Below are 10,915 nucleotides of genomic sequence, written 5' to 3'. Positions count from 1 at the left end.
GTGGACACCATACCTTGTGACTGAATAAGAGAAAAAAATTGAGAAACATTTTGACACAAACAAGCGAAACTATGTCACATGGAGAAGCAATAAATCTAAGTGACATACAATATTTTTTCAACTTAATTCATAACTAGGTGGTATATTCGGTATATTCTATTTTATGTATAATAAAGTAGTGTCAATAATATTATATAAAGTTATATTACACCAATTACAATATTTTTTTATTTTCTTTTTTTAACAATTGCACCAATTTTTTTTTTTTTTAACAATTGCTTAACAATTGCACCAATCGCAACCTGTTACCTTACCATAAATACTTAAATTGTGAAGGTGACAGCAAAAAATATTTATGATTAATTTGTGAATAGGAGTTGCTTCACTAGCATTGCTCAAGATGAAGACCATGATTTAACGCAGGTGGAGCCTTGACCAGAGTCTTTGGCATAAGTATAACCATCCATAGATGTTACCGGCTAACAAACTGTGATTTAGGCTGTCAAAACGTTCAGTCCGGACCCCGACCTCCCAAAATCAAAAGTCAGTCTATTCATGCAGTGCTCAATGGGCCCTCTCTAGTAAGAAGTAAAAACGCTGCTCTCTGCATTTGTATCTTTGCACGCCTGTTATCGTATCATATTTCATAAATGTATTCTAAGAATAACGTGACAACAAAGTTAGGCAATTTGACTGCTGATTTTCCATTAATAATAGTTCGTTTGGTGGTTCAGACTCTCGCTGTGTCGTAGGAGTGTGAAATGACATTGTGTAATACAAAATCCAAATCTCAGACCTTCAACACTATACATAGATGCAGAGATACATGATGACCCAAACATTCGCCTGCGGTCTTGATTAAGAATTAGAACGTGAGGACCTGTTTTGGTTGGCTCCCTAGTTTTCCAAGTGCCTTATCCAATGCAGTGTGAAAATCGTTAAAAGGAACCAGTTCCATCCTGCAAAGAGGAGCACCTCAATAATGTTAACATTTTCAATAGATGCCATGGTCTGTGATCAGGGAGATAAAAACCAAGATATTGCAAGTAAATTTGTCTATGAAATAAAACATACTCATATTTCAACTTCCCTTCTCGTGCTCGGTCCAGGAGGTAATCTATCATAGGTCTGCACTCATTAGTTTTGTCAGAACTCATCCATTTCTGCAACCAGAATCCCCTCAGGGAAAGATCCTGCAAAAGAGAAGGATTAAACACTGTTGACTCAAACATTATAGATCTGATGACAGTCCTGAATATCTTTCTACATGGACAAAAGCATTATATTTAGATTGGTAAGTATGAGAAGCTATTTTCACTGGTGCAACCATTCCAAATTTCATTGGCCAACAAGAAAATCCATAGTATGATTGTGCCAGTCCTATCGTTCTGTTCCTTTCTGCCATCAAATGCATGATCAAACTGATCAATATTGTAACAAAGTACAGGCTAAGTCAATCTCACCAGGCTGAATGAGAGCTGAACATACCCATGGTCACAAATATTTCGAAGAATAGAATAATAATGTCACATTTGAATGTGTCTAACAGAATGTTCAACTAAACAATTGTCATACAAGAACAGAAAATACCAGATATTTGAACTCTTTAAGTCTTAACTACAAATATACAATTCCTTTCCCTTTTCTATACAAACACAGTATAGATTGGTGGAACACTTACCATAATAAAAAGAATGGTATATCATTCCATTAATCTGCCTTTATCTCAACCCAGTTGGAGTTGGCCAGACATTCTATATGCCACTTCAGATTGTCTACAGCTAAAGACAGCAATTATCTACAGTAATAGTTTACAATATAATGTCATCTTTCATTGAGAGTGCCTAGGCTTTGTTTCATGTGGCAGACTTTTTCCCAACAGTATCCACTATGTCAAAAAATTTTGTTCACTTCAAGGTTATTCCAATCTACTTCTTTCTGATTTAGCATTCCCTAGTGTTTTAACTACAGTCACGTTTACTACTTGTCCCAATTTACCCTAAGGTAACAAACAGAAGACCGAACCTGCTATGAAGAAAGAAAGAAAGAAAGAAAGAGGGGAAAAAAAGAGCATAGCTTACCTTAAAAATAAAAGATGAAGTTGATACTGTAATAGGTTTCTTAGACATTCCACCGTACGTTACCATAGTTCCACCCTGTCTGAAAATAAAAACTAGTTACATGTCTGGAAGAATATTAAATTGACAAATGAAAAATTTTTAATTCTACAAAAATGCAAAATAATAAAGCACTGCATATTATACCTCAAAAATTTGAGAACCAAAGAAGCAGCATTTCCACCAACACAGTTAAATCCCAAAGCAGGTTCAGGTAGATTAGTCTAGCATATTCATGAGACATAAAATTGAAAACATTAGATTTAAATGCCCCCAACCCAACACATAAGACAGCATCAACCATAATGAGTCAATAGATGACAATACCAGGAGACCTTTTACGTTCTTCACTTCCAGTTGACTCTCAGTAAAAACTTCATCAGCACCAAGATTTTTTAGCTTTTCTTTTACTTCATCTGATCCAGCCCTGTAGTAAGCAGAAGATGGTAAGTGACAGTAAGCTTCTCCAGAGAAAAGCAGAAGATTATGAGGAGGAAAAAAAAAACTAACATGCAGTGCCTAATTTTATCTATAAATTGGCAAACATAGAAGTAAACAAGCTCTTGAAATTAGAGCTGAAATTTTAAATAAGCACCTGTCCCTTATTATGTTTATACTATGTATACCACGATATCGTGCAAGCTGAATAATGCACTGCCCCACAATGCTTGTAGCCCCATTTTGCACGATAGCATCTCCTATACAAACCAAGCTATTAAGCACTAAGCACATAAAGGAGAAAAATACTAAAACTAGGGATATGCCAGTACCTGGGTTTAAAGTAATGAAGTCTTCAAGCATTCTTAAAGCAGTCAAAGGATTAACAGTAATTGTGGCAGCGTATTCCATGGGTGATTCCTTATTAATTTTGTGCCAGACGCTCTGATCTTTCACAACATAAGTCTGCCATGTCCCTAAGCAGAACAAATGTTCTCATTGTCCAATACAATCGAGCAAAGCATCATAAATGCATAAAAATCCAAATCCATCTATCCAATTGAAGTAAATATGCCTAGCTATATGTTTTAAACAGATAAACACTGATGTTCTCACAACTTTTATGAAAATCAAGTAGGTTTTGCAGCCTGGAAGTCATCCTTGGGCTTTAAAGAGACCAACACTCATTCCTTCAATTTTGGGTGCTAGTGACTTCTTTTGTATACTTCTGCTGTTCTTGGGTTAAACCTCATTTGCATTTTCAATAATTTTTTTCGTTAAAAGAAAGTATTTTAAAAACTTGATCTTTAAGGAAATGTTATTTGAGCAAACTTCACTTTCAAAAGCAAATCAACTTCAAGTGCAGGGAAATAAAGCCAAAATTAGTGGAAAGCCCATCTTAACTATCTTTGCAAAGTAGAATTTAGCAAAAGCTAACATACCAAAAGAGGGCGGAGATGGGATGACCCAATCACCAGGCAAAAGACCCTTAACCGCAGAGCCCACCGAGAACACCTCTCCAACACCCTCGTATCCTCCAACCGCAGGCACTTGTGGCCTTACAGGGTACACACCTACAGCACCATCCACATTTGACTTCAAAAACCACAACAAAACACTTCCAATATTTAGAGCAAAAAATTTATTTATTATTTCCTTTTTTAAAGAACAAAGTTTGGCTACAATCCCATTCAATATCTTTTTATTAGATATGAATTTTGACAAATCCACCATTGGATTACATTTTTTTTTCTTATATCCTCCATGCTTGCAAAATTTCCAGTAGATTAAAGATCACTAGTTATGACATCAATCAAATATTTAAATTTCAAGTTTTTGTAGTCTAAAACCATGCATAAAAAAATAAGTTTATGAATCGAGTAGTAAATAACATTTGATTGGCACAAAATTTAATGCGCATTTTAAGAACACAATGAACATTAAATCCAACAGTTATATTTTCAAAATATATAGTCATGTTAAGTTTTTTTTGTGAGAGTTGTAACCAGTGGCTACAACCAGGTTTGTAACCAAATTTTGTCTTTTTTTAATATCCATAATTGAAATAATACAATTTTTATATGCTGTTTTCAGTAGGCTGATAATTTACTACAACTCCCCAGCATTTGGGTTTTGTTTAGCTGATCATAAATAAATGTCACAATCAAAATCCAAGTGTATATATATATATATATATATATTTTTTTTTTTAAATTAGTAGTAATTGAGAGCAGAGAATATAAAGATCTTACTCAATTAAGCTTAGCACAGCTACTTAACTCAATTCCAATACACATACGTCAAATCATAAGGTAGAATTCACTTTTCGTCCCTAAAATTTGGTCTAAGTTCAATTTTTGCCTGAAATTTTAAAAATTGTAATCGAGGTTTTTCAAAAAAAAGATGAGAAGAACCTTCAATGCGATTGATATCAGAAGGATTGATAGGAGAAGCCAACATTTTGATGCAAACATCGTTCTCTTTCACTTCTACTGGTGGTAGCTCTACCACTCTGCATTGCAACCAAACCCAGAATTTTCAAAAATTCACACAAACATAAATTTAGGGTTAGGGTTAGGGATAGGGAATAAGGACCTGGTGACAGAGTCGGGTGGACCTTGGCGGTCGTAGACGACGGCCTTAGACGGCGGTGACATGACGGTGGTGGAGAATGCTCGCACGGTTAGGGATTGGGTTCGCGCCAAATGCGGCAGTCTTAGTCTTAGGTGGGACCATGACGAAAACGCCATTTCTCTCTCTCTTGCTCTTATGACGAGACGGTTTGAAACGAATTGTCGTTGCGCCACTACACTTTACATATCAACTCCTTGAGACTGTTCGAATTTTTTTAGATTTCCCTATTTTCTAACCAATTGTTTACTACTTTATATTTATATATATATATATATTTAAGAATCTCTATGCTAATATTTCTACTATTTTGAATTATTAGAATGGTAAAAGAAATGATCCTATAAAATAGTTTTATAAATAAGAAAAAATGTACATTAAGCTTATTTCCGACTTTCGGTTTAAGAATAGCTTTTTTTTTTTTCTTCTTCAGAGAGAGAGAGAGAGAGAAGGAGAATAGCTTATTTTAGATAGTTTATTCAGGTAGTGTTTTATCATAAGATGTTGGTTTTAGTAACACCCTGACCCAACTTTATAATTAACCTATGTGTTCAAGTAGTTAATTATTATTTTGAGTCACTTACTTTCTAAAATTAATATAAGTGTAATTAATAAGCATATTATTATATAATGCCATTGAATAAGAATTGTAAAGATTTTATATAATTGAATGGCTAAATAAGAATTGTGTTTCTCAAAAAAAAAAAAAAAAAAGGCTAATTGTATTATGAATATATACTAAGTATGTACAAAACTATATTAAGTGGTTAACTTATTAGATATATAATTGTTGGTGTTTAATTAAGAGTTTAAGGTAAGGGTATTTTAGTAACTTCCTACACACATGACTAATAGAATCAAGATACTTTGGCCAACCATATGTGGACATTTTCCTAACTTGCCATGCATGTGAGACAAGTGGCAAGGCCACTAACCTCCACATAACCCCACCCCACTAACCCTCTAGCCGGCCATGCAAACCTCAATTCCCATCACCTTATTCTTCTTTCTATTCTCTCAAAGCAATTAGAATAACCAAGAAGCTCTCTCCCTCTCTATTCCCACGGGTCCAAACAAATCAGAATTTTCACCTGACTTTGCTCTCATTTCTCTTAAAAAAAGAGCTAGAAGCTCTCTTGAGTCCTTTTTCTCAAACCCACAGGTCCAATATCAAAAGAAAGAAAAACTCTCAACTCTCCTCTCCCTCTCACACTTACAGGTCCAGCAGCAACAAGAAGTTTCTTTCAATTCTTCTCAAGCTTTTGTTCCCAATTTAAACCTAGAGTAATTCTAGCTCTATCACTCCAAGAACCCGTGTCTAGGGTAAGGGGAAATTCTAATTCTTTTAATCTATTGTCCATATAAACTTAAGTAATGGTTATATGAATTTGTATATAAGTGTGTTGGATTCTAGAGACTGTTGATTGCCCGAATATGAATTGAGTCATTGTTTATGTTTGCATGTGCTACTAGATGATAGACTAAGATGAAATCTGTTATGGGTAAGTGTTAAAATGAGTAAAATAGCTAGATAAACTTATGAAATTGCTAATTGAGGTGTTGAATGTGTAGTTTATTCAGTAATTGAAGCTTGTTGAGAGTTAGTTAATAGGCACTTCATGAACTTGTTAAGAGTTGCACTCATACCTATTTGATCATTATAAATCCTGTAATTATTCTATGATAGCTATGGATAAAAGGCTTATTAGAGATTATTATATAATATGTCTAGTACGTGTGTATTAAATTTCATATAAAAATACCATCATTTGATAATTGTTTGTGAATTTACAAGAAAATGTTGCAAAACTGTCACTGTGACAGATTCTATGTTTACACATGGTAAATTATGTATTAAATTGTATACAGTGAATTTAGATGCAAGGAATAATTCCTATGAAATCTAAGACATTTGTGGTTGTTACTGAATTGATCTCACAGCTATTGGATCAATACAAAAATAATAGTGCAATTTGTAAGTTAATTGAAATTCTGTTAGGATAGATTTGAGCATATTATCTTGTATGATTTTTAATACATCATGGTTTTATACTTTGACTCTGAAATTGATATGGTATTTACTAGACATCTAGAAGAATGGCTCTGTAAAATTGCATGAAGATTAGATGTGTTTAGATAGCCCATTTGTATTTTACAAATAAGGCATATGCTGCTGAAATGAGCAGTAAATAGTAAATGATAACTCTGACTTTGAATATTTAATTCTAAAGTTAGGGTGAATGTTTTGAGTTATAATTTAATATGCTTATCTTTTTGTATATCTAGATCATAGATAAATTTTGTATAACTTGGTTCAAGGTTTAGTACTCAAAGGAGGGATTCTAAACCATTCGACTGTTGTTTTTATAAAGCTATTTTGTTCAACATGCTGTATGTTGCCTTGTGTAACTTTATGCATGCACCTTTGCTTCCAAAATCAAACACATTCTGAATTGATTTTAAAGCTACTTAACATGATCTGAATATGAACATTAAAATAATGGTTTCTCTTTGGTACATCATGGTGTTTAATGAATGTATCTTGTGTTTGAAGAACCTCATTGAGGTGGGATTAGGATTTCGTTGATTTTAAGAGATGGGCTTTGAGATGAATGTGTAAGTTTATGATAAGAAATAATTGATGGTAATAAACTTTGATATTTGGTTTAGGTGTTGCCAGCCCCAGGTTTGAGCTCCTTCGACTTTAGGCTCTCAGTTCCTCTGCTTTCAGGTAAGGGATAAGTTATATGAATATTTGATAAGTCATAAGGTTATTTTAAAGTGTACTATGCATTAAAAGGTTTTTTATTAGAGATATGACATATAATCATGTTTCAGAAGATATGTTCGTGAGCTTTCGAAACCTTATGTATATAATTTAAGCATATTAATGCTATTACTTATATCACGAACATAGTGTTTAAGAATAAAGTAGATATGCTACTGTTATGAAATATTCATGTAAAAATATAGTTATCAGAAAAATATAGTTTTTGGTTATTTTATTGTTATCATTTGAATTCAGCCAATAGGGGTTATAGTATTAGCATTTCTATGAAGATTTTCATTGGCCATTATAAGTGATGAGGACTCTGCTGTACCCACCCTCGTTGAGAACGGCCAACTTGTGGAGGATGCTAACCGACCCCCATGGTTGATGATAAGATCACACCGAAAGGGGTGATACTTTCTGATATGATCCTAGGATTACCTAGCATTGTGGGGAATGCTAGATGCCTGACACTATATGTTGGAAGCCTCCTAAAGTTGTGACAGACTTACAATTAGACTAATGAATATGTATCATGAATGAGCTATTAAGCTATTTGAAAATTAAAAAGAAAAGTTGTTCTTTAAAGATAAAATTTTTTGAAGTTCTGTTATGCTTTAAAGATAAAGCTTTTGATGAAAGCTTATGTTAAAAAGTATTAAGTATCTGTTCTTTAAAAAACGTTAAGTTTTGTGACTATGAAGGTTATAATATTTTATGAGAAGAAGTTCATAAAAAAAAGTTTTCTTATTTGTTAAGATGTTTCTAATTTAAGATAAAGTTACCAATTATCTGATTTAAGTCAAAATGATTATTTTGTAATAAAACTATATATATATATATATGATTTTAAATAATCAATATTATATTTGGTAACTTTATAAGATATAAAATAAATTCAGTCTGAAAGGTTTTGGTAATATTATTCTGATAAGAAAAAGAAGAACAATTATTTTCCTATGAAAACCGTATAAGTTATTATTATGAATAGTATAAAATACTATGCAGGAAAAGATGTTCTCCTATCTGAATATTCATAAAATGAAATGATTTGATTTATATGCATTCTTATTAAATTCTTGTGTATCTTACCCTTACTGAGCTGTGTAGCTCACCCCTTCCACTCTTTCAACCAACAGGTTCTATTTTGGAACAGAGTGAGCCTTAGTCGAGTTTTAGAAGAAGCTGATTTTAGTTTTAAATATATAGATCCCAAATTAACAATTTGATGTTTAGGTTTGTAGTATTGTGTATCTTAGGATCTAATGAAAGTTGTATACCTTAAAGTAATAAGAGATGTATTACATGAAATTTAGAATTTGAGTAACTTATGGATTGTGTTATCTCTTGAAGTACAATGTAGATGCTCTGAATATCAAGTGGATAGTTATATCAAGTAGTAAAGAAACAAGAATGATAAGAAAGAGATAAGCTTTTGTAAAAAGTTTAGTTGGTTCTTGTTAATATCAGGTTTAAGCTTGATATTAGCATGTCAGTCATGGTCACAAATCCGAGTACTAGGTTTGGGACGTGACACTTGTAGCCCTCCATCTTCATGTCATAGGTTAGGTGCTTTTTTTATTATTTTATTTTAATCCTTATAATTTGTTCGTTTCTTTATAATTTTTTGCTACTATTTAGTGTGGCATTGATACTAGTCTCAACCATAAAAAATAAAAAATAAAAAGATTATTATTTTGGAGTTTTTTTTTTTAATTTTTAATTTTTTATGCTGAATCAAGATTACCTTAGGTTTAGTTGCAACCTCAAGTTTAGTTGTAGATAGTCAATAATAGTGTGCAAACGATGTACATACTTGTAGGGACACGATTCGCAACGAACCACAACAGTATTGGGTTCGCACGTAAAAAGGCCCAGACAATATCATTTGTAGAGAGTGGGTTTAAAAGGCTAGGCCTTAGTTACCCGGCGATGGGTTTTTTGTAGTGGTCATACATGTTTAAGGTGTTTTCACCCTTGGAGTCTTTCTCCTAGAGGTGGGTTGGGAGGCCATCACTTTTGGCCATTTTTCCTGGCCTCCTTTCCAGATTACTTACTTTTTCTTTTATACTAGCCTGCGTTCGCTTTCCTTCGTCCACGTGTAGGGTCGACCTTTCCAAGACTGATACTTGTCCCGTCAGTCCAAACCCAAAGTCGTTGGGGGTGGTTGATAAAGCCGAAGAATACGGCTCTGTTAGGTGCAGAGTATTGTATGGGTAGGGTAGTAAGGGCAGCTTTTCCTAGATATTTTAGATTTTCTTTCAGGTTTGTTCCTATACCGTTTTTGCCCCTCTTCTCGGTGGAACTTTAGGTCAGCCGAGGACTGAACTGTCCTCGGCTGTATCTCCGGGCCATTTTGTGCTTTATATTATTGAGCTTGGGCCATAGCCTTCTTTGGCTTGGGCCTTCGGACTCCCCATGAGTAAGTGGGCCTGGCCCATAAATTATTGGGCCTCACAATACTATAGTCATATTGTTAGTTCTCTCCAACAAAGCTATAATTAAGTAGTTCTTCACATAATTTTTATGCTCTTTCTCAAGTGTTTTTCATGTGTAATACTTATCCACGTGTATCTTTTTTATTACTTAGTTGTTAGTGTGGTTAATTATAGTTATTGTGGTTTGTTAGGATTAGTTTCAAATTACTTCCAACTTAAAAAGGATCATTTCAAATGATTTAATTTGTTGTTATAGTTTTAATATATGATTATAAGTTAATTAGTGTGCTCTACTCCTTTATATAAAGACGAAGCTCATGTAAAATCAATAATACAAAATAAGTTCTCTCAATTTTAGCTTATACTTTTCTTTAATTTTAGCACTCTCTTTGTTTGTTTTTTTAAAGGAAATTAAATATTGATAAATTGAAGTATCTTTAGCCAATTTTATTTTATTTGATTATGTTTTCTTTATGTTGGTGCACAAATGATTTTGTTTCATTTAGATTATGAACAAAGTATGTGAGATAAGGGTCTGGGATTCGGTGGTGAGAATGGAGTGGCTAAGGAAGTGTTCAGTTTTAGAAATAAAGTATACCTGTTATCTAGATGTTATTTTATTATTTTAAATATTAAATTTATAATATGGTATAAGCTCCTAAAATGTCTATTAAATATGCAGTTCCAATCTCATATATATATATATATATATATTAGTATAGAAAACCCACTCAATAGTAAAAAAACTACTTCTAGAATAAGGAAAAATTATAAAATATGAATTAGGAAGAATAAACTCCAAAGCATTCCACTATATTGTGAGGGAAACATCATAAATACCATATAACCAAATGAGTATTATATATGGGTCTTAAAAAAATAAAATTATTTTAAATAAAATTTTCAAGCATCCACACATCACGTGGGACATTATCTAATAGTTATAAAAACTAAAAACTAGTGATTTATTTGCTAAAAAGTTGAGACCAAAAGCCAAAAAACAAAATCTTTTATAGTTCTTT

General features: G+C 32.8%; 1 protein-coding gene across 2 annotated transcripts; it reads right to left on the bottom strand.

The window, feature by feature from the left end:
- Positions 1–680: 680 nt before the first annotated feature.
- Positions 681–4,921, bottom strand: LOC126732905 (enoyl-[acyl-carrier-protein] reductase, mitochondrial). Of its 2 annotated transcripts, none has more exons than XM_050435968.1 (10): positions 4,650–4,921; positions 4,469–4,566; positions 3,497–3,628; positions 2,888–3,031; positions 2,713–2,815; positions 2,445–2,544; positions 2,265–2,341; positions 2,082–2,160; positions 1,075–1,193; positions 681–959 (listed from the first exon to the last, which is right to left on the bottom strand). In XM_050435968.1, exons 1-10 carry the CDS (start codon positions 4,802–4,804, stop codon positions 866–868), a joined length of 1,101 nt encoding a protein of 366 aa, XP_050291925.1. In that variant the 5' UTR covers positions 4,805–4,921; the 3' UTR covers positions 681–865. The 2 variants fall into 2 exon arrangements, with proteins under 2 accessions (XP_050291925.1, XP_050291933.1); XM_050435976.1 differs by having other exon boundaries at positions 3,497–3,650; positions 4,650–4,916.
- Positions 4,922–10,915: the final 5,994 nt, after the last annotated feature.

Source organism: Quercus robur, chromosome 1 (assembly GCF_932294415.1).
Source record: "Quercus robur chromosome 1, dhQueRobu3.1, whole genome shotgun sequence".
In the NCBI taxonomy this organism is placed as follows: domain Eukaryota; kingdom Viridiplantae; phylum Streptophyta; class Magnoliopsida; order Fagales; family Fagaceae; genus Quercus; species Quercus robur.
The sequence above is the reverse complement of the archived record's forward strand: the minus strand, read 5'-3'. Positions and strand labels throughout refer to the sequence as shown.

Bases quoted from the DNA above. Each gene is read 5' to 3' on its own strand.
- LOC126732905 (XM_050435968.1), bottom strand. From the start codon at position 4,804: ATGGCGTTTTCGTCATGGTCCCACCTAAGACTAAGACTGCCGCATTTG. The intron at 4,567-4,649 runs GTCCTTATTCCC...GTTGCAATGCAG, and splicing joins CCACCCGACTCTGTCACCAG to AGTGGTAGAGCTACCACCAG. The intron at 2,816-2,887 runs GTACTGGCATAT...TGGTTTGTATAG, and splicing joins CTTCATTACTTTAAACCCAG to GAGATGCTATCGTGCAAAAT.